Here is a 27103-nt window from a genome sequence, read left to right on the forward strand (position 1 = left end):
ATGCGATGAGCTCAAATTGCAACGCTGTGCCTGTCCAATCAAATGCACCCAACAGAGGATTAAAACATTTTCCGCAACGAATGAATCAAATATGATGTTTCGATTCCATTATGTTTGGGTAGAATAATATATCACCAACTGACATTGGGTTTTCAGGTGTAGCTACAACATTTCTCTGACAGCAGAATCATCAGTCATTCCCCATTGGATGACTTCTGATGTCTTTATTTTTTTTATGATTCTCATTGCAAGAATATTTTATGTAGTCTTTGAGACTTTTTCGAAAGAAGAAAAAATTGACAAAACTAATGTTTCGAAATTCTCAATCTTTTATTAGATCAAACAGAACAAATGCAGCCTGATTATTGATAAAAATGGCATTCACACCGGGGAAAACAAACATAGGTAAAAATTATCTATACAATCAAATAAACAAATTTATAATAATTTTGATAAGAAACGAGTAATAATTATCACACATAAACAAGTTGAAATCACAGACAGAAATTCAAAGCTCCTCATCGCTGTATTGTATCTCTTGCTTTTGGAGTTTTTTCCTGTTAAAGAAAAATAAAAAACACAAAGTCAATGTCATCAATTTATGGCGAACAACTTTTCATGATGCTCCAAATGTCATCAGAACATTTTTTATACAAAGAATGCATGGGCATTGTGCAATAATGCATTTGTCAAAGACTGCATATTGGGCGCGACCCGAGAGTTTCAAGTGCAGGCGGGGCTTTCTGGTAAGATCAGGTTATAGTTTGCAAAAGTATGTCAATTTGTAAGCAAGTATTTCTAGCCTGGTAGGGGCTCAGAGAAATCTTTGTTCAAGGGGGATGGGTACAAGCCCTCAAAGCAGAATGTTTTGCATTGTTCTACAACGAGGTATACTGTTTGAATCGACATGCTTTAAAACGATATATGATATTTCAATCAATCAATCAAATCAAATTTATTCATTTCCAACATACAGAGATTTAGATTAGTTTAAAGAAAACAACATATTTATCATCCAGAGGCTGTGATGCCTGTACGGATGATTGAAAATTTGCATGATAATTAATGAATAACATATATAAAGCATACGACATGAACAGAAACATTAAAAAAAAGGCACATAGAACATAAAAGAGACAAAATTATCACTGTCAAATAAAAAAATACGTAAAATCAAGAACGAAAAAACATACACAACACAAAAAAAGACAAAGTTCTTAATGCATGGCGAGAAATGTAAAATAAAACATTATAGATTGAAAAAAATGAAACTCACTCATACATAGACAAACAAAATTTTTTTTTAATTGAAAAAATATACATAATTAAAGTGGCAAAGCTAAATTAAATACATTTTATTTTGCTCCTCCTAAAGGTTAAAATAAGAGTCTACATCGTCTATTGAAATTAATAATTTGAATAAGATTTTTTAAATGCTGCGTGTGTGGGTATATTTTGTATTTCTAGTGGTAGTGAATCACATAATTTCGGAGCTAAATAATAAAAATGTTTACAAAAAATTTCTTTCCTAAAAGTAGGAATACGGTAAATCATATGAGGTCTTCACTATGAAACATTATCTTTTAAGCTGCATAAGCCTTTGTTACGGTTTAAGAAAAGAATAATACGAAAATAGCATTATGGCGTAAAGGAAGTAGATTAAGATTTCTAAAAATTATAGAAGAATCAGACTGACCCCGATTCAAAATTTTGAAAACTCTTTTTTTGTATTGAAAATAAAGGCAATAAATTGGTTTTATAATCACCACCCCATAAAATTGTACCATAATTTATAAGTGAATAAAACCAAGAATAGTAAAGGTCTTTTAAGAAATTAGCGGAAACTTTCTTACTTATATAATAAAAATTATATAAAACAAAACAAAGTTTTTTAAGTTCATGAACATGAGATTTCCATTTTAAATTGCTGTCTACATTTAAACCCAAGTATTTAATACTGTTTACTTCTTGAATTGCATCGCAATGACAATGAGGTTGAAAATCACAAGCGAGGGTGTGAAATTTAAGATTAAGATGCAAATCAGATTGCATAAGATTGAAATTAACGTATTTTGTCTTCTGTAAATTTAATTTTAAATCATTAGCATAGAACCATTTTTGAATTAATATTAGATCGTGGTTAATATGATTCTTAAGGCTGTCAAGATCATCACATGGATACATTAATACAGAATCATCAGCATAAGTGATCATGGAACCGTCAAATTCTAAATTACAAAGATCATTAATGAAAATCAGAAAAAGCAAAGGACCCAATATAGATCCTTGTGGGACTCCTCTATTTATATGGACATAAATACTCAAATTATCCTGTATTTTTTGACTCTTTGTTCTCTATTATATAAATATGAAGTGAACCAATTTAAAATATGACCCCGAACCCAGCTGAATTGAGTTTTTGAATGAGAATATAATGGTTCACATTGTCAAAAGCCTTTGAAATATCTAAAAATATTGCAACAGTAAATTTGTTCTCGTCTTATTACCATTATAAATAAATTTCGAAAAGGCCAAAAGGGCATTTTTAGCACCTTGTCCTTTTATAAAACCAAATTGGTTTTTAGCAAAAAAATGCACAGAATACAAAAAATTATATATTCTAATTGAAAGAATTTTTTCAATAAGTTTGGAAAAAATCGGTACAATTGAGATAGGCCTATAATTCAGCACAGAATTTTTATCGCCAGCTTTAAAAACAGGAGTAATAGTGGCTCATTTCAGTGACTCAGGAAATACAGCAAGTTGAAATGAGGTATTTATGAACTTTGTGATAAATGTGACATTATTTGCAGCAAACTCTTTAATCAAGTATACAGTTGGCCCCTCGTATTTGCGGTTTTTTTCTTTCATTGGAAATTTTTTTTGGCAACACTCAGCAATCGTCATTCACATGTTTTGTTTACAAAATTTTAGTTGTGTGTGTTTAGGATGGCTCATTTTTCAAGTGCTACTGATAGTGCTTCGGAAAGACAAAAAAAGTGAAAGGTTTACAAGAAAAATTGGATATACTGACTATGCTTGGCGAAAGTAAGTCAATTGCTGCTACTGTGGCCCACCATTACGGAAACAACGAATCTCCTTTTTCTTGATATATCTCAAGAAAAAGGAATCTGAAATTCGTTCAGCCGTGGCTGTAGCTGCACTTGAGGCAGCGAAAAATTTGCATCACCTACTGGATCCATGTGTTTCTCGTACAGAAAATGCTGTTTTTTGTGAGCACAAGACTGCTACAAAAAAAGGTATTCCAATTGATTGTAATATTATAACAGAAAAGGCGATAACATTTTACGCTTCTATAAAGGGAAGGGCTGGTAAAACGTCTATTTCATCAGAATTTTATGCAAGTAGAGGTTGGTTTCATAGGTTTAAGAAACGATTCAGATTACGCAATGTAAAAATCGCTGGCAAACAAGTCTCTGCCGACCAGGAGGCAGCTAGAAAATTTCCAAAGACTTTGCAGAAAATTATTGAAGAGAAGAGTTATGCACCTGAGCAGGTGTTTAACATTGACGAAACTGTACTATTTTGGAAGAAAATGCCGCAAGAACATTTATCAATCAAGAAGAAAAGTGAGTGCCTGGTTTAAAGATAGACTTACTATGACTTCAAGATAGACTCACTATGTTGTTTTGTGCAAATGCGTATGGGTACATGGTAAAGCCCACCGTAATTTTCAAATCTGCGAATCCGCGAGCATTGAAGAGAAAGGATGTCAAAGCTTCCAGTATTTTGGATGAACAATAAAAGGGCTTGGACTATGAAAACACTTTTCCTGAATTGGTTTAAACAGTGTTTCGTTCCAGAAGTCAGGAGGTACCTTGAGAGTGGAGACATGTCATTCAAAGTTCTTTTGATACTGGATAATGCTCCTGGACAACAAGATGTCAATGTGTTCAAAGCTGATGGTGTGGAACTCCTTTATATGCCTCCTAATCAACATCTATCATTCAGCCCCTTGATTAGGGGGTAAAGCGAACATTCAAGGCTCACTATACAAGCCACTCAATGGAGATGATTGTACACGCAATAGAAGATGCAAATCCATAAAATGTCTTGAAGGTATGGAAGAATAACACCACCACTAATGCCATTACTGTCATAACTAGAGCCGTGGTAGCTATTAAGTAGAAGACAAGTTCACTGATGTCTTTATGGTATGTCCTTCACATGCAGAAAAATTAGTAGAGGAAGCCTTGTCAACATATTCCAACGTACTTGATGATATGAAGAAGAAACATCAAACAGAAATCACAATATCCTTTCAGAAAGTATTGCCAACAACCGCTGCACCCTCTTTTACATTTCCCTTCTACCTCTGAGTCACCCTGCTCTTCTTGTGATGTTCAATAAACGAGATAAACAAAAAAACCCTATGGTTTCGGTTATTCGCGGATTTCTGTATTCGCGGTCACCCCAGGAACGTAACCCCCGCAAATACTTGGGGGGGGGGGGCGACTGTATATTAATTCCATTGTAATCATACGAATTAGTTTTAGAAAAAAATTTTTAAGTATTATGTACCTCAAGATCGACTACATCAAAAAAGGCAAAGGAATTTAAGGTAGGCACAAGGAATTTTTTAAAATCATCATTGTTACCAAATAAAGACGTATTGTGGCTTATATGATCAAAGTGAGTGTTGAATTGATTTGCAAGTTCTAGATTATCAGCAGAATCTGGCAACACAATAGCTTTATTTTGGTTTTTCACAATACTGTTAATAAATTCCCATTTCTTTTTATTTGTATCGCATTTCGTAAACTGTTGCTTGTAATATTCATTTTTAACTATGTATGATCTTGGCATTTGTAAATCTGTGCATCATGCGCAAAAGCGCAATTAATCACTCTAACTTCCTAGGATGAATATTCTATCTGAAAGGATATATTTTAAGCATGTCAAGCCAGGCAGTGCCCTCTGCTGGTGAAAAAAAACCACATTTCAAATAAATTATGAATAATGAACTTTAAGAAATTTGTTGCAGTTCTAGTTTTATTTTTACTAAAATATCACTCTAATTCTGCATTCTTCAACTGCCGATCCATGAGGATTTCTTTGGTGGTCAGCAAAACATTTTGCCCAATCCACATAACCACTGTATAATTAGAGATTTAATAAACGCAAAATACTGTCTCCTATATTTGTTTTTATTTCCCTTAGCCATCAACAGGTCTGTAGATAATTTGTCCCATATCTGCCGGTCCATGAAATTTTTCAACTATTTGCACCTGCATGCAAGTGTAAACGAAATTTTGGAGATCACCAACCTAAATAGTCTATAAGGTTTTCGCGGCCATCATTTGATAAAAATTGTTTTTTCGGGTTCGAAGACCATCGTCCGTTTGAGTTTGTTCTCAACGTTTCCCCAACACTAGTGGTTGGCATCATCAGGAGAATTGATAAACTGGATCAAAGTCAAGTTTTCCGGAGTCTGCCATTGCCATTGCCATTGTACGTGATTCGAAGCACCGGTTTTCACCGCATCTTCTTCGTCTTGGGAATTCTTATGAATTACTGGTAATTAGACATGGCTATATACTCATTATAATTTTTAAATGAGTATAGAAAGGAGAAGGAGACGAGACTCTATCAAAAATTGGGCGTGGAAAAGTCGGAGCAATGAAGGGGATAATCTGGGTTAAATATGGTTTATATAATTTATGTACAAGTATTTTTATCTTATTTTTTTTTTTTATTTATTTTATTTATGCAGTTGCCATGAATGCATTTATCATGTTTCCTACTTTATTTGGCATGTTACAAGTAAATAATTTTGCATATATATTTCGTTAAAAGGTCTAGGTTAGATAATTGATTAAATAATAATATATACATGTGATGAGAAATTTTTCTCTATGTCGCCATCTGTTGGACACCTTTTGAGTTCAAAAAGTTAGTATAAAGTCTCTTCCTGTTTATCAGGGGTAATATTAATTCTGTGGTTTTTTTTTTTTTTTTTTTTTTTTTTTAATCATATATGTATTCCTTCTAAAGATCTGGGTTAAATATTTGGATATATAAAAATATATACATGTTATGAGAAAGGGTTTCTCATGATAATTATTTATCTTAGACCTTTCATGTCTTTGGCGCCATCTATGATTTGCGATATAATTATAATCTTTCCATTTGTTCTTTATACTCTCGTTTCTTTCTTTTGCTTTTATTACATAATCTGTTGTGGTCGAGGTTAATTTATCCTTATCTATTTTTGGCCCTCCGGCCATTTTAATTTGCTTCGGGCGTATTTTGCCTCGTGGTTTTTTTTGTTTCGTGTTGGTGTTATTAGGTTTATCCCATTGTCTTTGTTAATCGTTGAGTTGTTGATGCGTAGTTATTTTTAATATTATATCATTTTTCAATTTTGGTAAGTGATTTTTTGTTTTATTTTTTTATTATTACTTTTTCTTTGGTTGATTTTCTTGCGGGTGTAATTCGGTGCGTGCTTGCGTATTGTATTCGTTTAATTGTGCTTGTTTATTTTGTTCGTCTTGGGGGAACTATATGAAATATAGGCTTGTTTGTTATTATATATATATATTATTATTATTATTTTTTTTTTTTTTTTGTTATTATTATTATAAATATTTTTATTATGTGTCATTTATTCTTCTCCCCCATTTAAATTTATTTATGCCTTTTACTTGTTGAGTTTATGGGGTTCATTGGCGCCATCTACTGGGGTCTGAATGACTTCAGTTTTAGCTGCTTTTGACTATTTTAGTTATTATTTTTGTCATGGGTTTCATGTATATCGTATTTCTTTTGTTTTTGTATTGCTTTTATTTATTTTTTCTGTTGTTGTTGTTTTTTTTTTTTTTTTTTTGATTTATCTTTTATGGTTTGAATTTTGTTTATTATTTTTTATATTTTTAGCTTGTTATAAGTCAAATTTTTGGATTCTTTTGGAAGTCTTTGGCGCCATCTTTTGGGGACGATCTGTATTACCTATTTGGAGGGTTTATTTATTTTGTTATTTCTTTTATAAAAAATAATTGTCTTGCTTAATTATTTTGCTAATTCTGTTTTGTTTTTATGCATATTATCTTCTATTATTTTAATTACATTATGTTGTTCTCCTTTTTTAGGTCTGTGCATAATGATATACTTTGTACCAAGAGTTTTTTGGTGACTTGCTATATGTGAATGAGTTCCTTCATGAACGTTTAGGTGAGTTTGTTAGCTTCTCTCTTAGAATTCTTTGACAAATTTATATGTGAGAAAATTTCTTGGCCTTGGCATTCTCATTTTTTCATTTTCTGGATAGTTTGCTATTTCTCTCAATTCCTCGTATGGTGATTCTTCCATTTTATCGTGTAAATTTCTGGTTAGTTTTTTTAAGTGTGTAAATATTGATTCAATTTTTAGTTCGCTATGTAAGTCCGTTGTTCTGAAAAATTTTGGTGCTCCTGCAAATTTACGAAGTGTTTTGTTTTGAAATATTTGGAGTTTATATATGTTTTCTTTGGTTGCGAAGGCCCATGCCGGTGCTCCGTATGTTAATATTGGTCTAACTATTTGTTTGTACATTAGTGTTTTGTTTTTTAAGCTTAGTGCTGATCTTGGGTAGCAAAATCTCATTAGTTCATCTATGGCTACTTTGGCTTTTAGCATTTGTTTTTCCACGTGTTTTCGAAAATTCAGTTTAGTGTCTAGATTGATACCTAGATAGTTTGTTTCTGTTGAGGGGTTTATTGTTTGACCGTTTATTTCTATGTATGTGTTTGTTGGAATTTTTCTATTTGTTAACCATATTAAAACGCATTTTTCTATATTTAATTTTGCTCTGTTTATATCATTCCATTTTTCAATGCTTTCAATTAATTCTTGTAGATTGTCTATTGCTTTGGCTGCTTTTCTGTCTGTGCTTATGACTATTACGTCATCTGCATATTTCCCTAGTATACCTTTTGGAGTTTTCCGGAGTCTCAGGTTGTATTTATGCACATAAGTGGCTTGAACTACACTATTGTTTTGCGATTGGTCAGTTGATTCTATGGCTGACAGCGTATTGTAAACAGTTGTTATGCTGGTAGAACCTGATTGGCCGAGAGATGTGGAGTTATCTGATTGGCTGTTGTCATCATTCTGTTGCTGGACTTTGAAGGGGAAGGTTCTTGTTCTTCTGAGAGCATGCGCTTTACGACAACCACAGTGTACAGTTCAGCAAAACACAGGTAATAGCTAATGTTGACCACTTCTTCCCACGAATCTACAGAGAGGCTATTGAAATATACAAGCACAAAAACAGCTATAATAGAAGAGAAGAAACTTTGAAATTGAGCAGATCCTGGACACCAGCTCTCAGAAGAACAAGAACCTTCCCCTTCAAGGTCCAGCAACAGAATGATAACAGCCAATCAGATAACTCCACATCTCTCGGCCAATCAGGTTCTACCAGCATAACAACTGTTTACAATACGCTGTCAGCCATAGAATCAACTGACCAATCGCAAAACAATAGTGTAATTCAAGCCACTTATGCGCATAAATACAACCTGAGACTCCGGAAAACTTGACTTTGATCCAGTTTATCAATTCTCCTGATGATGCCAACCACTAGTGTTGGGGAAACGTTGAGAACAAACTCAAACGGACGACGGTCTTCGAACCCGAAAAAACAATTTTTATCACCAACCTAATTCACTACAGTTGACGCTGGATTTTACACAGACTGTACGTTTCTACAAAGCAATCTTCAGGTCTCAAACAATTTACTATTCCTTTGAATGTCTTTCTCATTTACAAACTATTTTTCAAACCAGTAAGGGTTTGTAAAAACGAGCATCCCGACTGCAGTACCTAAATAACCCACTAGAGACAAACTTATCATGTATGTCTATGTATTTTACACAAAAAAATAAGCGATTTCATTTAGCATGCTCTGTTTGTTTATTACCACTTAAAAAGGGTTTGTACCATGACTTTAGAATCACCCTGCTCAACAAATAGATGAGAAAACTTGTTACATGAGCATTTATCTAAATTTTTACCAAAACTCAAAACATTTTTATTAATTTACTTACTTGCATCGAAAATTATTTCTCTACAACAAAATGTTCTTTTCAAGCAACTTTTTGACAGAATAATTCTGCCGAAAATATATAAAAGTAAAAAATAAATCAAATAATCGACAGCTACTAACCTTTCTTTGATTCGAATGCATTTCGGACAATGTTCTGTTTTAAAACATTTCTTGTGAAAACATGAACCACAGACTGGACAAAAAAAAGGAAAACAATTACTTTTCATTTCCATGTGTAATTTCAAAGTGAAATATTAACTTTTATGGAATTGTGTGTTTTACAAAAACAGAAAAACTGATGGGATCATAATACAGTAAAACCTGTCTTCAACGGAATTGAAAGGGACCAAGATTTTTTTTCCCGTTGAACACAAGTTTTCGCTTAATAAAGGTTTAATTGAAATAATGTGCAAAATTTTGTAATGATCTCGTATGTAATTGAAGATAATAAAATAAAAATAAATTAATCAAAGATAAAATAAGCAATTTAAATATCAATAAAATAAATAAATAGTGTATAATTACTAACTACTGTATTCAGATTTCGACAGCATCTGTATAAAATTCCGACCTATACTGTTTTTCTTCTAAAATAACGGCATTTACGTGCTTTTTAACTTCCTCAAAAATTGGCAATTAAAGTTTCAATATCTGTCATGTCAAGTTTGTTTTGTATGTTATCTTATATGTTTTATGTCATACCTAGGAATTTTGTGAGGGAAGAGCAACATATGATTTTGCCGCCCCTGCCACAGTAAAATTTGATGATTTTATAACAGTGTTTTTGTCACCACACTGAATTTCACCGCCAGGGCAGTTGATCTTTGTCTTTCTCTCATTAATTCTGGCCCTGCTCAGCCTTACGATCATGGAATGCAGACAGACTGCATACAGATTTGTAGATCTTGCATATCGTTTGGAAATTCGACCCTTACACTGATTTCTCCAGTGGAAGAGCTTGCTCTTCCGAAAAAATTTGTTACAATTTTAAAAAGAAACTGCATTACTACACACATATAGCTTATCAAAACCCAAATATCGAGTACACAAACGAACTTACATTTGCAAGCATGGATTTCGTAAAAAATTTCGGTGGGGCACTTTAATATTTTGTATGGTCTGTTGGTCACCAAACACTTGTTTGTGTGAAATTTTCCATTAAAGGGTAAAATTTTCCTTTCAGTTTCTGCATCAGACAGGTTTTACTGTATAATCAATCAAAATACTGAATGCATATTAGTACATATGATGTCACTGTAATGCGCCTCTTTGTATTGCTAAATATCGTTTACAAAACTGCCAATATTTCTTACGTGTTGAAAAAAATGGTAAATCTGTGGTAAATCACCATACAGCAACCCAACCCTTGATTCAAAAAAACCTTTGAAGCGACTTTTTCTTTACGTGATCAAATAAAATCCCAAGTCAGGGGACAAAAAACTCAAAATTTACACAGATGTAGCATTATGTCTACCATCTTCAATTTCTCTGCTGATTTAGAATGAAACCACAGGGTTTTTTTATTTTTTTTTACAGCAAAAATTGACTGAGCATTAGACAAAAATGCTGTAGGACGGGAATGCAACCAGAAATGAAAATTTACTCTGTCACCCAGGGGGCCAGCGTCCCTTTTGATACCCTCTCCCCGTAATTTGAAGGGAAACTCGGCACCAGACCCCACCCTTCCCTAGCAGTGTCGTCCTAAGGCAAACAGCCCAAGGGTCTTAAGAGAAAAAGGGCCTCACAAAAATGAGATCTGGTCGAAATTTTGAAAATTTCTCTCGTAGGGCCTCAGAAAAATCACTTGGTGCAGGTGCCTATGATGCTCTTAAGACGGCCCTGTTTCCTAGTTGCGGCTCCATTGCAGGGTACAAGAACCTGAAATGACCCCCCCCCCCCCCACAGGTTTTGAGATCAGAGATTTCGATACATTCAAGAAGATGGTAGGGACAGATGTCTGTGAAAATGGCACTGAACAATCGCTACACACCATGAGATCACAAACACACAGTGAGCTCTGGCACACTATGGTGCCATGATATTTGTCAGAGGATGATGCATTTGATGGATAAAATTATCAGAGATTTTGATACATTCATCAAGATGGTAGGGGGTAGACGTTGGTGTGAAAATGGCACCAAACAATTGATACAGACCATGGGAGCCCAAACACACAGCGAGCTCTGGTACACTATGGTGCCATGATATTGGTCAGAAGTTCTACCATGATGCATTTGATGGATAAAATTATACTGAGCATGATAGAACCCTGACTCCTGCTGTTCTGGAACACTATTTACAAAAGACAAAATAAATGAATAAAATAAAATTCACCTTTACAATGAGATACTTTCGTAAGTTGGAAAGGGAAGATGATGTCTTTCTCGTTGTCACACATTTCGCATATGAACCCTTTGCCCTGACAAAGAATGCATTTCATAACATGGCCTATGCATCTGTTGACTAGATTGCTCATAGACTTTGTGAGTTCTCCATACCTGACCTATTAAACATCAAACTCATTCAGTATAAAAGCTGTTACAAAAAGCTTGAAACAATGTTTAATTTTAAAACCACGCTAAAAATATACACACACAAATTGAAAACTAGTAAATAGAACTAAAATTTATCTAAACAGTGGAACCTGCACAAAATGAAACATCATGAGACTGAAATAATATTTTTATACAGTTTTTGTTTTATAAAGGTGTGCGTCAAAATCATTGATAAGATTATCTTTCGATCCCATTCAAGACAGGCTTCCATCTCATGCGGCGTCTGTCTTGAGTAGGTTTCACTGTATTTACTTCATATGTTATGCAAGGAAGTGAAGCCATCTGGAACCAAATTTAAAGCCCAATCTAATTAGTGCTCTAGAGCTGAAAAAAATATTCTACGCCATTCAATTTCTTTGCTGAGAGCTATTTATTTTGGTCAGAGGTGTTTTCACAGTTAGCCAACTTGAACATGTTGGAAGACTCATGGCCAGACAAAGCAAAACAATATCGTTCGCACATTAATGTGTTATAAACTGACTAAAAAACCGAAGTTTTTATATAGCAGTAAAGTATAAAGGCAGTAGAACTAACCAAATGCAAAAAGTAAAAAGCACAACAATTATGCTTTAGGCCAGTGTTTCCCAAAGTGGGTGATGGAATGGTCCAAGGGGGGGATAGAACCAACTGATTTAACATAGGATCCTATGGGTTTATTTGAGTTGGGGGACAATGAGAGAAAAACAATTTTGAAGAAGGGGGTGATGGGAACAAAAAGTTTGGGAGACTATGCTTTAGGCGAATCAATTTCGACTACACATTTCATTGACTACAGTAAAACCCCCTCTTTTGTGGACATGGCAGGACAAAAAAAAATTGCCCGTAAAAGAAGGGTGATCATTAATCAGGGAGGGTTTGAAATGCATACTTTTATAAAGGGGAAATTATTATTTTGATGTAAAAGAGGGGTGACCGCATTTGGGAGGGGGGGGGGGGTTTACTGTATATTCAAAAATTCAAAATGCACTATCATTAACATGACAATTATATGAGACTTACTTGATGTAGGTCGTTCATTGAATACATATGAGGTTCAGATGATATGTGTTCTGGTAAACTCTCCAATTCTCGCTTTATTCTGAAAACAAAATGTTAAAAACGTGTTTTACTTTAATGGTGACTCTTTAAGGTTTTTCCTTTATTTTAGACCTTTAAACTATGTTGAAAATGCAGACTTTAGTTGTTTTTTTTTAGACTACATTAAAAACACCATTTTGGAAGGAAATATAGTTTTTGTAATATATTTTGAAAGCCTTTGTTTTGATTCCAAAACAAGCTTTACTTTGTTTATATGATGCTTAGGCCGGCATTACACTATAAAAGTTTGCTTATAAAACTTGAAAAATGCAACCAATAGGTGGATCAGTTAAGTTTGCTCGAATGTAACAGATGTGCTTATTGGTTACATTTTAAAAATGTTATAAAATTTTTTTTATCAAACTTTTATAGTGTAATACTAGCCTTCGAATCAAGGTTACATCCATTTTAGTGTTCCGTTTATACATACAAGTAATCTGTGAATAAAAACTTTAAATGTGTGTTTTACAAAGAATGATACTTTTGACACTTTACTTGAATTTGTGACATTATTTCTAAAAATCTGATCATTTTATCATTACGAAATTTTAATATGATATTGTTCTATATATATTGTTGAGGTCATGAACCAAAATATAAGGTATATCACACATATTTGTCGAATTGCAGTCTTTTATAGATGATATGTTGGGTGAAAATTCAAAAAATTCACACATACATTAACAGATTTGAATGTAACACGAGCGTGCCGTACTGCCATACAATCTTTTAAATTTTGGTTCATAACCCGCACCATTATTATCTGAATGTACTGCGAAAATAAAAAAAACATTCCATTCATAGAATTTTTTGTAATTGTTTTGAATATTACACAAATTTTGCTTCAAATTTGGCAGAGAAATTACTTTTTCATAGAAAATGACACAGGTAATCCAAAATTTATTTTTCTTTTCACCACAGACACTTACTATCAAAAAATACTAAGTTCACTCCAGTACCCATTTCATAAAAAAAAAGTGCTCTAGAACGTATAATCGGATTCCTTAGGTATACATTTTCATTTAGAAACTAGATCTAGAGATCATATCTGTAAATTGGTTCATAATTTTATAATAACTTACTGCTCTGTATTGCGACATGTTCTAAGGAAACACCTGAGATAAAACATCTGCTGCCTGTATTCACGGCACTGGTCCAGTTGCTTTGACTTTCGATATAGGTTGCTGTTTATAGCATCGACATTGAACAGGGGATCGAAATGCATCTGGTCGAGTAAGTTGAAAGCGAACTTTGAGACATAATATTTACTGAAATCCCATTTCCACAGTATTCTTCCAGGAATGTGAGACAGGTCGTTGGCGTGACAGCACTGGCAAAAATATTTTCCAAGGTACTCACAGTAACGAAACTTCTTGGCATAATCTTGAAACATAATAAAAATACATAAAAAAAAAATTCAACGTTAATTATTCAATGTTCTTATGTAACAGCATGCACATTGATATTTAGTAAAAGGTGGAGGTAGTGTATACCTTTGTTAAACGACCAAAATATACAGTACGCAAATAATAAATATTTTAGATTGTGAAACTATACTTATTTGTCATCTATAAGTGAGCATTGTTAATTGATTAATATACAGTGAAGATCCCACTTATAATGTTCTCGCTTACTAACACTAATTATTGTGAATTTAACTTTCTTTCATATATTGATAGTGTTAACTTTTCCCAGATACAACGTTTAAAATTTTTACTATTCCCGCTCACACAGTTCGGAAAACTCACTCCTCCCCCACTTAAAATCAGCATAATTTTTTTCCCTTTTATCCATGTAAAGAAATGAAAATGATGATTATTTGTGCACTAGCGTTTAGCAATTATGTGAAAACTAGAGGTGGGGTTTCTCTTTTATGGCTATTTAAAGCAGGTCGCCTGAAAAGTGGGTTTTTTTTAAGGGCTCGATACAATAATTTGAACACTTTTTTTTTCTCTCGTTCACCAACAGTATGCAGAGCAAACTGCCCTTACTACTACTACTAAACTGCACATGCACCTCATCCATATTCCTCTGCAGAACTTCTAAAAAATCAGTGCATGTCCATGAAGTTTTTTGTGTGTAATGCTTATTATATGTTAGTGCTGGCATCAGTTTTTCTACCTATGCGTGAAGCATAATCATTGAATAATTGTACCATTGTAGGACTGTTACTCTCGGTGGTGAGACTTTTTAACGGGGAGATCAGCTTGCATTTGTGAATCAAATTTTGGAACCACAAAAAAAACAAGCTTCAGCCGGCCACAACTCTGCAGAGATGCGACCTTATTCATCATATTGAATGAGGTCATTCTTATAGACATTTCACGTTTGCAACCTTTTCCCGCTTATAACGTTTTTAGTTATGGTTTCGTGAAAAATGTTATAAGCGGACCGACTATACATGCAAACATATAGGACTACCCAAACCAAAACTGAAACATAAAATGAGAAAAAAACTTATTTACTCTGTGTGATCTTCATTCCACAACCAGCGCAACGATAATTTTGCTTCACAATAGCATCTTTTCTCCTGGAAAAAATAGGGAAAGAAATTTTCATCCACTTTGAATTTTTTTTTTTTTTTTTTTTTTGTGAAATTTCAAACATGTTGGCAAAAATTTGATGACAGTATTTTTTTAAGACAAAATTTGATGACAAATTTGGTGATGAAATTTAAAAAAAAAAACATATCTAAATGAAATTACAGTTCATAATAAAATGCTGGTGAAAGAAAATGCACCCTGGAACCCTGGCTTACCTTTGTTTCCCGCATAGAAGACCAAGAGAAATAGATTACAAATCAAAAGAAAAGAAAATTTGACGAATGTCTCACCTGGGCTTAGGATGAATGATGGAAATGATTTGACGTCTGGGAGGTGCCCACTCCAAATTCCCTCTCAGGCGAGTCTAAAAAATATGAAAGAAATAATGTATAATACGTAACTTCTAGCAGAAGTCACTTGTATATCAATATCAATAAGTTCGGTTGTCCCGTCTTTACAGACATACGGCAAGGTGGGTTCGACACAGCGATCGCAATTTCACAGCAATAAAAGCAAACAACTCTCTCAACAATATACTGAGCGTAAAAGAAGTTAACAACAAAAACATTAAAACTTCAAAGTAAACATAAAAGTAATTGTGTGACAAACGGAAACATTCATAGATTAACCACAAAAATTGACAGATCAAACACAAAAACATGTAAGACTTAGAATGGAATTTAAAAGTTAAAAGAACAAATAAAATATAGAATATAAAATTGAGATGGTTCGAAGGCTGTGAATTCAGAAACATACACAACATGCGTATGCCCCATTTTCGACGTACACACAAAGACATACGGCCAATAATATATTCATCGATCACATTCTATAGTTACGTCAATGTCATAGTCAAATCAACATTCAAACTTGTATAATAACTTCTAGCAGGAATTTCTCATTCTTATGAACATTCTTAAAAGATGTTTTAAACTGCCTACATACCTTTTTCAAATCATAATCATCATCATCCTCCGGTGAAACTGGCCAAGAGTCTGGTAGTGGAAGAAGCTGAAAAGAAAAGGTATGTGCATATATATATATATATTTACACGAATAGTATCAAATCATTAATACAAATGATATTCATAGTTACTGTGATTTATCTTCACACAATTTTACTTTCTTTATAAAATAGAACCATGTGGTTGTGACACTTGTAGACTCTGAAATAGTTTCGTGAAATTTGAGGGGTTAAACACACCAACCTCTCAGCAAGACATGTCATTTCTTTTTTTAAAATGCCAGATGCTATCGTTTGGAATATATCCTAGTCTAAATTGGCCCTTTTGTGCAGAAAATGATAGTGGTTTGATAAAAATGATTAAACGAGAAGAAAATTTTTTTTTAAATCAATTATATGGTAATCTCAATACAGTAAAACCCCCTCTTTTGCAAACACTCATGGGACGGAAAAAAAATTCCCCGTAAAAGAGAGGTGACCATATTTCAAAGGGTTCTTGTTGAAACTGTAAAATAGAGTATTAACAAAAACTGAAATGGTTCATTATTTGAAAATGAAAGAAACTCTGACTATATAAGATGCGTTTGAGAAGTCATGAAAATACATGATTATTGCAATGATGTGCAATTAAAATCTCAAAAGAAGTATTATACAAAGAAGTTTAACAAATCAAAATCTGGAAGTTTAACAAATCAAATTAAACTCGTACAAATCACACAGATCTGTTTGGGAATATGTGAGGATTACGTTACTGAAAAAAATTTCATTCTGATTTTATATCTTTCGGAAAAACTGATCAATCAATGTTTGGTGGATCTTGCTGAGTATTCCAACTCCTTCAAAATATATTTTGAGTTGCGAGACCAAATCCAATGCCTTCCAGTCATTGTTAATACAGGAAAATGTATTTAATCCCTCCAGTACAGTATTTCAAAAACGTTACTGTACCACCCCAAAGCAGAATGTGCCAAAATCTGTGACGTACGTCGCAGAACAATTAGTGCTACTGCAGAACAATTTGGAAGAATTTTACGAAAAAGTGCAAACAAGCCCTATTACATGTATGGGGATTTTTACCACAGAACATTTCTAGTGAGCTGAGTGCTCGTCGCAGAACAGTGCTAAGCATTCTGCTTTGGGGCTGTACCATCCAGTACTTCAAAAACAGAGTAGTTGTTGACACTGCTTTCTTGCTTCTCGCACTCTACCTCTTCCATACCAACTTCTACCTCTTCCATGACTCCGACATTGCTAATTTCTAAACAATGTCAGATATTTCTCTGTGGTATGATCTTCTATTCTCACATTATCATCGCTAAAGCACAATCTTCTGCCGATGTATTAAACATGGCTACTTACGGGCTGCACCATGAGAAAGTGCAGACTGGACCTTGAGCATCCAGCCTTAGTCGATTCTTTCGGGTACTCATAATAAGGCAATTGAAGGGTCTTCTCCTAATTAACAAATAGAGATAGCCCAGCCCACTGATATAATTTGAACCAAAATTACAACTATTGGTGTCCATACGGGGTTTTTTTAGTCCAATGGAACGAATGACAAACATAATGTCTGTGACCGTATCTGAGTTAAGCAGTGGGTTAACTCAGATACAGTTAAGCAGGGGCTCAAAAAACAGTATTTAAATGGGCTTTCTGCCGGAAGGTATTATTTGGCCCATAAAACAGGCGTGACAGCATCCCAGGGGTGACCTTATAAGAGGGGGTTTCGCTGTATCAAGCTAAGAATTTACTAACTTGTTACCTGACGTGACTATTTTTCTAAAAACCAGGGCATTTTAAAGTCAGACCTCGATAAAGCATCACCCTCAGAGACGAAATAAAAATGACTTCATAAAAAAGTAGACCAATAACAAATAAGTTCAATTCGCTAATTTAATGATGGCAGAAAAATATTGAAATTCTGACCTTAAAAAAAAAAAGGTGACATTGAACGTGATCTACATATAATTATCGTTAAGGTAATGAATTCACAAATTCAAATTATTTAAACTTTTGCTCTTTGAAAAAAAACTTTAAAAATGAGGATTTTCACTTTCACTGAAAAAAAAAAAAACTGGATAATTAAAAAAACATTTGTCACAAAATATACAGGCCACCCTATTCTTACCCTCTGCGGCGCATCTTGTTCTGACACAAGCCACTCGAGATCAGATGCTTTGGGAAGCTGCTTCTCAGAGAAACGCTTGATTAGTGAAAGTGCGACAGCCTCTGCTGATAAATGGACACTGCTCAAGTCAAAATCGCTCCTGTAAAAAATAAAGGAAAAAAAAAATTGAGATTACACAATCTTTGTCTGCTTATTTCAGTTTTTAGTTTCGATAAACTGAAAACAGCCAACTACGAAGAATATCAAACATGAGAAATGAAATAACCTTAAAAATAAAAAAATACTCATAGGCTACAAGTGTTCCCACTGACAAGTTTGAAGAATGCTGTGATGATCGAAACATTCATGATAGCATGTTTGATTTCGAAGAAATTGTAATTTTAATTTCCTTCTGAGAAAAATAACAGACAATTGAACTCTTCTTTTACAAATTTGTTCACTAAAGGAAATTCGAAGATGATGCCTGTAGTAACTATATATTTTTGAACATCATTTAAATATATCTATATACATAAAATTGATTTTTCTGTCTGCGCGTGTGTGTGTATGTTGTGTATACAAATGTAAAATTTTAGATCGATCCTCGAAAAAAAAATTTGCATATATATACCAAACAGGGTCCGACTTGTACAATAGTCAACTTTAAAAGTTTTTCAGAGCCGGGCAGAAAAACTGTCGGGCAATAATGGTTCCTGCACCTCAACAATTTCATTTAGAATGTTTACTTTTGTTAAAGGGGTTTCTTAAAAATGTGTATCAGACATGTATATGCCTTTACAATGGTTTGTCATTTCTTTAATAATGTCAGTATTATGAATAGTTCATTCCTTTATAATAGTTTGCCACTTTTTTCATCCCCCAATGATTGAAGAAAACCCGGACAGTGCCGGGTATTATAGTTGGTGTGGTTATATTTTCTCCTCACAAAACAATATCTTACCTATAAACAAGACTCTAAACACAGTAGACTTTATTTGAAACACATAATACTCACCGTTTTTCTTCTGAAACGTTGGCTGAATGGGCATTGTTTGCTTTGATCAAGTCAGCATCTGAGTAGAAAGCAATACATTTTATTTAGACACTTGATGTTAAGTTCGGTATCAAAATCACAAACCAAATGAAATCTTCTATCTATTTTGATTACTAATTGAATTTTTGCAATTAATATGCAAGCATTTTTAAATGAAATCATACAAATAAAAAAAAAGTCACAGGATATATAATCGTATTTCTCTTATGAGTGAAAATTAGAAGCCTTGTTTTGTTGTCTCTCTTGAACGATATCATTGAATCAATTCAGAAAAACAATTGAAACGTAAAAAAAAGACAAGCTTCTGATTTTGGCGTATTAAGAATAAATCCCTTACATACACAGTGCAATTAAACCTCAATTAACCAAGCTTCTATCAACTGGGGCATGTGATCAAAATCAAGGGCAGGTGGTCATGCAACTCTTTTGCTGTTACAGCACGACGAGTTCTAGTAACCGATGAGAGTAGTTGCAAGTTTTAATTGGAAAAGAGATAGCAGCAATTAAAAGACTCCAAAAATGACCAATCAATCAAAAAACTCACCATGGATATGGTGATGGGGGAAAATCATTACCAAGACTGGAAATGATCCAAGCAGAAATTTAAAGTTTCGTGCTAAGATTGACTTGAAAGGAGCTTCGAAAACAAAAAGCACATAATCTATTAGCTGCCACAATCCCCATTTGGGGATTTTGACATTTTACGTGTTTTAAGTTTAAAACTTTTCGTGCATATATGTCATTTATCCAGCCAAAAATTTAAAAAAAAAAAATTCGGCAGTTAATGGGTTAAAAGAAAACCAAATTTTATAATTTTGATATAAAGTAGTTTTCATTTAATTCAGACAGCAATGCGCCTAAGCAATTTCTATCTCTGGTGCCATTTTGCAAGAGAAAACAATGATCTCCAACAAAGACTGGGCGGTGACAAATTGTTCATGGCAAGCCAAAGTTGGCTGAAAAAAATTTAAGACGCTCATGGGGATCAGAGACTTGAATATGTAAGGACAAAATTATCCGACAAGAAAAATTTCCCATGATTCTCAGGCTGTTTTTTTACAGATTGCCTCTATTAACCAAAGTTTTCAATATCCCAGGTTACTGTGCATCCACTGCCCCTTTCCCTGGCTAACTGAGGTTCTACTGCAATTATGTAATAACAGAAAGTATGGGAAAAATATGTGCAAGCATACCTGAATACATGGATGCCATAGACAGTGATAATCCACTTTCCTTTACCGAACTCAAATTGGATTTTACACTTTCTGTAGATTGAAAACAAAAAATATATATAGACATCTCTAGAGTCATTTTTTAACATGAAAATTATCTTTCATACCACAGCACAATTATAAATTTATCTGATCATATAAGTAATAATCTTGTAAGTACTGAGCTTACTTTATGCATTTTCATGCATAGTAACTTTATTTCAAAATATTTAATACAAATAACAATGCCACAACAGGCAAAATGCCCAATGAGGTGGCTGAGAAAAAGATGCCCATAACAAATATGGATGTCATATATACAGTAAAACCTTGTTAAGTCGTCACCTCGATAAGTCATCACTCCGGTTAAGTCGCCATTTTTCTTCAGGGCCTACCAGCTCTCACAGACAACAATGTTATTAAACCCTCGTTTACTCGTCGCTAATTTCGGTTAAGTCATCACTATGAAAAAATGTGAGAAAGTGTAACAGACTATTTTTATGGCTCCCATTAAAAAAAGAGCTTATTAACAACATTACCATATGCTTAAAAGTCACCATAAAATCCTATATACCCAAACGGAACAGATTAAGTAATGAAAGTTACGCTGGGGAAGTTCATTTGCCGACTAAGGTTTTTGGGGACTGTTCAAGCTATATCTCATTTCTGCGTGGGCTCTACTGGAGAAACTGCAAGACACCCAGGCTCTGTCGCAAGAAGCAACGTAAGCACTTCACCCCCCCCCCCTTCCCTAGGGGGAGGGGGGAACCAAGGCATCTCCGGCAAAATCAAAATTTATTGATACGTCAAAGATTACACATAGTGCAAGGAAATCAAAAATTATGTAAATCGAAGAATCAAATTAATCAAGTTAAAGTCAAAGTGCAACGGCTACGGATAATAAATAATCATAGAAAGCATGGACTCTACTAATTTAGGGCTTGAAATTTAAACAAAATATCTTTGTTGAAAAAAATTAGACAATCTTTCCCAAATTGAGGTCTCCTGTTTACTTTTTCCTGCCCAGGGCCCCTCCACAAAGTCAAAACTGTAAGATTTTGATTTAGAGATTACTACTTTGTAGTTGTATCATGAACTACTGATGAAGAATTAAAACACTAAAATTAAATTTGATGTCTCTGTAAAATTAATGTGCAATAGAGAGTTGTATTATGAAGAAAAGCTACCTATATATTCTAACAGTTGCTCTGTTAGTCTAAATTAGAAATTGCTAGTATAAACCAAAGTGTACAGTACATTTTACCACAACAATTTAAGCAATAAGAGATAAAAAAAGATCGAAAATTGTTATTTTTCTCTTTCGCAATCTGTAAATTTTATTAATATTGTTATTTTGATTCATATTTTAATAAATGTCATATTACTTTAAATTTATACAATTTTCACAACATTGCACATTAAAATTGACGGCACTCCGCTTAAGCCGTCATGATTTTTCGATAACTTGAGGTGACGACTTATCGAGGGTTTACTGTATGTATGAAAAAAATGGTATTTAAAAATATTCAGTTATGAATGGCAGTTTTCTTTTTTTTTAAAGAAAAAGAATGTAACATAATTCAATGAAGATAAAAGAAATGAATACCTGATAGCTCAAGATCTTGAACATTTTCTTCATCACTCCCAATACTTTCAGCTACATAGTAAGACAATTATCAGTTTATTTCATTAGAATAAAACATTATCATATTGAGGTTTAAAATATGCAAGAGAAAGAAACTCTGCTTTACTGGAAGACTGAACAGAGCTACCCCTTAGAGGTGTGCAACAGATGCAGTTGCACTGGGCCCCATGGTTTTGGGGAAAGGGAATGCAATTATGGTAATATACAGAAGTGAAAAAAATATATACTTATTTATTATATATTTATCAAATACATTTTTTTTTCTGTAGTAAAAAAAGGTGTTTGAGCTTCATTTGATTAATCGTTGTATATTTACTGCAGTTAAGAACAGCCCTTCTTCTGGTGTGGCTTGGAGAGTCCAAAAACATTAGACACCCCCTGATGAACATGAATTATTTCTTATTGTGTTTGTTCTTAGACAATGTTACTTTGAAAGTAATGACTTAGAGTGAAAACATACCAGTGCCAAACTCTGATGAATGTGATGTAGACAAAGGGGAAGCACTACGACTGGTTGTAGCTGAAATGGGAAATGAAAAAAATTATTAAGTGCAGTAATCCATGTCCTTAATTCAACAAACACATAACTCAGTCATTCTTTGTATTAACAGAACTCTATTATATATAATCATTCTTAATCTCCAAGGTACATTATCCAGTGTTACCATATTAGTGAAATACAGAAAAATAAACAGCGCTGTGATTTCAAATCTAAATCCAATGTGCAATGGTCAGCAACAAAATTTGCCATATATCCCGAACTAATAACATTCAACGTCCCACTGCACATCAAGTGAGCTGGAACATCAAAAGCACAGTGATATATTTTTTAATAATGTGATCACCTCATATTCCCAAGAGATCTTTACGATCTGTCCAGGGAATTTGTTAGTGTGTTAGTAGACATCCACGCCCGAACTGGGATTCGAACTCAGACCTGCACAGTCAGAAACTAGCTCCCTAACCACTGGATTGCCAGGCAGCTAGTGGTTAGGACTATTTCAATTGACAAACATATTTAACAAAAGTTCAAGATTTTACAAGGGAAAAACAAAAATATTTAAAAAAAACATGTATAACAAATGAGATAGATAAGGTGCATGTAATAAGTATGCATGTATATTTAGGCACAGTGATCTTCAATTAGATGGCAGTGGTTTCAAAACCCAGTGTTAAGAATACTTTTTACTTGTTAAAAATGAATAATATTAACTATAACCTCTGTATATCACAAGGAAACTTAGTTCTCAACAAATTTTATTAAAAATATTTTATCAGAAGTACACTCATGGCCCATAATTTGGGAACGATTATAAATGCTAGGCACACTTACTGTCAGTCCGACCATCGCTCAAGAGATTAGTGGTTTTTGAGGCTCTCTGGAATAAAAACAAAAAAAAATATGCAAATTTTATCATTTATTAATGCCAAACCTGACCTAGAAGAGATTAGAATGGGGGGGGGGCAGACATTCTTTTTAAATCTAAAACTAACAAACTACTTATGAATGTATATCAAACCTGGACAGCTTCTGCTCCTGTTAAAGTTTCCCCAGAAAAAAACACAGAACTAGATGTAAAAACATTCTTTCAAGTCTACATATCATTCTTCATATCATGGGAGCACATACAAAATTAATTTCAACATTTCCAAAGAACGTTGTTGCTCTCTTGGCGTATTCTCTGAATAAGAAGTGGTTGAAATCGTTGCCAAAAATAATACTCTAGATAATACATGAATGCCTTCACAGCCTAGCAAATAATTCTTGCACATGGGAAAACTGTAAATCGTCTCATAAGCACGCTCGCTCTCTTTTAACACATGTTGGGCCACCAAAGTCTCACAGAATAAAATATCAATCTGAGAGTGCAAATCATATTCGTTCAATAGCTATAATAACTGGCATGGCTGGGATTTTCCCCATATACTGGCAGCATTAAAGAAGTGACAAACCATTAAAAAAGGCATAGGTCTATACGTATCTCTGAGGCCCAAGAACCATTGTTGCCCAACAGTTTTTTTGCCCATTTCAGGCATTTGCCCTTCTCTTAGGAACTTTTAAACTAGCCTATCGTTCAAGTCAGGCCAATTCACAAAGAAAAGAAAAACACTGATTGTTCATCGGTACCTCTTGTAGTTTTTCTCGCCGCCTTATGCGAATCCTCTGAGTCAATTTCTTAATTTCTTCATCACTCTCTATTTCTTCTTCCACATACTTCAGGGTCTTTGAACATTTGATCTGTTCTATTGCTGAAATCAAAGCCTCCGATATACAAAAGTGTGCATTTTCCTGGAAATAAAGGAAGGAAAACTTTTCATTTTTAAAATTATTAGTTTTACTTACACAAAGGGAAAAAAAACATTCACACAACTAGGTGGCTATTTGCTACTAAACAAAATGTGCCAATAATTCATAGTGGTGTACTCAGACTTACTCTATCGAGCTCAGCACGTATATTCAGATCAGTCGAAAGAAAGCTTGTTAGAGTCTGCCCTGGTTCAGGTCTCGGGAAAAAACATTCAGTTGGAACTGTTATAGCACCACCTACTGATAAAAATTGTTCCTGTTATGTGAAACTATTAGAAATTTAATACAGAACTGATATAAAAATAAAAACAGTCACTATGTATTTTTAGGGTTCTGCTAAATGGTCTGTTACATTTTTTTTTTCTGTGAAATCTGGTTTTTGAAAAAAAAGAAGTTACGGGATAGGATTAGTTTTAACAATGTAATTGTAATATGCAATACATATTTAAACTATTAAAATTTGGATATAGTGAAGAGCTACACTTTGAGGAACACTGCATAGTGCCATGTTTTGTATAAAGTTGATTTTATGTCTCCTCGTTTAAGTAAAAGAATGAGAGAAAAATTGATGAATGTAAAAACATAAAAAAAATGTCCTTCATTGACTCTAAGCATTGACCACTGTTATTCACATATACATTGTGGCTAAAATCATAAATCGGCCAGTTCATGAATTAGCCAATTTTGTTGTAAATTGACTCGGCCAATGTCCGAATTTTGGGCTTTGGCCAGGAAGTGACTGGAGATCCCTGGCTAAAGTCTGAAAAGACATAATTTGGAGACATCGCCAAGTTAGCATATTTTTTTTGTGATAATTATGGCCATGTTATCTATGGCAACCCATCATATCGCAGTCACAATGCAGTAATCGTTTTTCACTCCAAAATTTGATAGAAAAACTGTATATTAACATATAGTGTTTCTCTCAAATTTCTCTTTTCTTTTTTCTCTCGTCACAGCGAGCTAATCCACTACACAGCTACTATATATAGCCATATATCACATGTTGGCTATGAAAAAAAATAAAGTTAGTGCCTGCTGGATCATCTTACATCAAACTTTGACAAAGAATCTCCAGCCACTTTGCGTTTTGGGTGGCCAAAACTAGAAAAATCACTAATCACTTCTGAAAATTGGACTTTGGCTAAAACTCTGCCAATTTGCGAAGCCCCACTTCGGACTTTGGCCGCAGCATATACAAGTATATTACTAATTGAAATAGGATACCTTCAAATATGCTTTTCGTTTTTTGCTGCTGCCCTGGTTCATCCAATACATTAGGCAAAGATGTGCATAGGAATGGATCCTGGGATGAATCGTCACAACTGTCAGAAGTTCTATTGTCAATAATTCCAATGCCCTCTGACTTGGATCTAGAATGCTGTACTTTCCGGACAGTTGCATTGCAATCACTTGTCAAAGTCACACTACTTAGAGAAGTTGCACTGCTATTCTCATTTATCTTAGTGTGAGAGAGTGAATCGTCAACATTAGAGAAGCTGCCATAGACAGAATCGCACACACTATCACAACTCTTGACGTACGTAGGACTGCATGTTTTTTCAGTCCTGACTAGGTTGCTTAGCATTGAATGATGCTGTTTGCTTAGATTTTTGAAATCATCTATAGTCAAACCCTTTTGAATGCTTGATGCTGATGATTTGATTTTGTGGATGTCTGGACAACTTGAACTCCGCTTCCTCGAGACAAGTGTTCGGCTGAGATTGAATTCATTTATAGACACTGATTCTGGTTTATTCAGTCCGTGATTGGCAAGATAATGAGACCCTCTTTCACAGCGTTCATTATCACTTTCTCCATTAGACTTCAAATGGAAGACTTTGTTTTGGACAGGATGACTCATACTTCTTTTATGGTCTCCACCGTTGCTACTGGAACACTTGTTATTGGCCCGATGTCTTCTTGTTCGCCTTGAAGATGATGGAGATTTGTACAAAATGTTAGAAAAGTTAAAATTATTTTCAGAATCACTCCTATCTATAATAGCTGTATTTTGCGAAATAAAATCTGGAAAATGTCTGGATCGATTGTTGGATGAATGGGCTTGACTAGGAATAACTGGTTGGAATGCCTTGCTAGAAGTTGATACGTGCTTATGAGTTTCTTTCCTCGCTGATGTTCTTTTCTGAACATGAGTTTTCTGTAAATCCAATGGCATTGGAACCTGAGGAAAACAACACAAGCGAATTAAAAGCAAATAAACATTTGAATTTTCCAAGAATATATGAGTTTGAAGAGGTGATAAATTCATGTATTCTAACAAACAGGGTTATAACCTCAGGGTTTCTTGATGATCTCTCAAAGAAAATTGGAAAGAAAAGTCATCTAGTCTATGCCACGACTTGAACCTAGGCCCTCTTAAGAACCAGGAAACCATCTGCACCACTGGAGATACGACCTTGCCTTCTTTATTTCATGCACTGTGGCATGAGACACTGTAATACGGTTTTCTGGTTTTTAGCATTCCCAGTAATAATGTCATTAAGAATATTCCATGTGCCACAAAGCATAATATTTTGCATTGTTCTGCAGCGAGCCATCGGCTGACTGGAAATGTTTTATCATAAAAATT

General features: G+C 34.0%; 1 protein-coding gene across 3 annotated transcripts in view; it reads right to left on the reverse strand.

Moving 5' to 3' along the window:
* Positions 1–313: 313 nt before the first annotated feature.
* Rubicon (run domain Beclin-1-interacting and cysteine-rich domain-containing protein rubicon) overlaps positions 314–27103 on the reverse strand; it is a 32382-nt gene continuing 5592 nt past the window's right edge. For 2 of the 3 annotated variants that reach the window (XM_089248339.1, XM_089248341.1), the window contains exons 5-21: positions 25738–26695; positions 24638–24750; positions 24331–24492; positions 23536–23581; positions 22663–22722; positions 22164–22214; positions 20540–20611; positions 19308–19365; positions 18314–18452; positions 16167–16232; positions 15512–15585; positions 15144–15208; positions 13761–14061; positions 12601–12679; positions 11381–11549; positions 9167–9239; positions 314–557 (exon numbers count right to left, since the gene is read on the reverse strand). In XM_089248339.1, coding sequence (XP_089104465.1) covers positions 509–557; positions 9167–9239; positions 11381–11549; positions 12601–12679; positions 13761–14061; positions 15144–15208; positions 15512–15585; positions 16167–16232; positions 18314–18452; positions 19308–19365; positions 20540–20611; positions 22164–22214; positions 22663–22722; positions 23536–23581; positions 24331–24492; positions 24638–24750; positions 25738–26695 — 2535 coding nt within the window. In that variant the 3' untranslated portion in view covers positions 314–508. The remainder of the gene's footprint in view (positions 558–9166; positions 9240–11380; positions 11550–12600; positions 12680–13760; positions 14062–15143; positions 15209–15511; positions 15586–16166; positions 16233–18313; positions 18453–19307; positions 19366–20539; positions 20612–22163; positions 22215–22662; positions 22723–23535; positions 23582–24330; positions 24493–24637; positions 24751–25737; positions 26696–27103) is intronic. The other variant, XM_089248340.1, reaches the window with a different exon arrangement.

This window comes from Pholcus phalangioides, unplaced genomic scaffold (genome assembly GCF_987345545.1).
Source record: "Pholcus phalangioides strain wild (caught in Gottingen) unplaced genomic scaffold, Ppha-v1.0 ptg000020l_1, whole genome shotgun sequence".
In the NCBI taxonomy this organism is placed as follows: Eukaryota; Metazoa; Arthropoda; class Arachnida; order Araneae; family Pholcidae; genus Pholcus; species Pholcus phalangioides.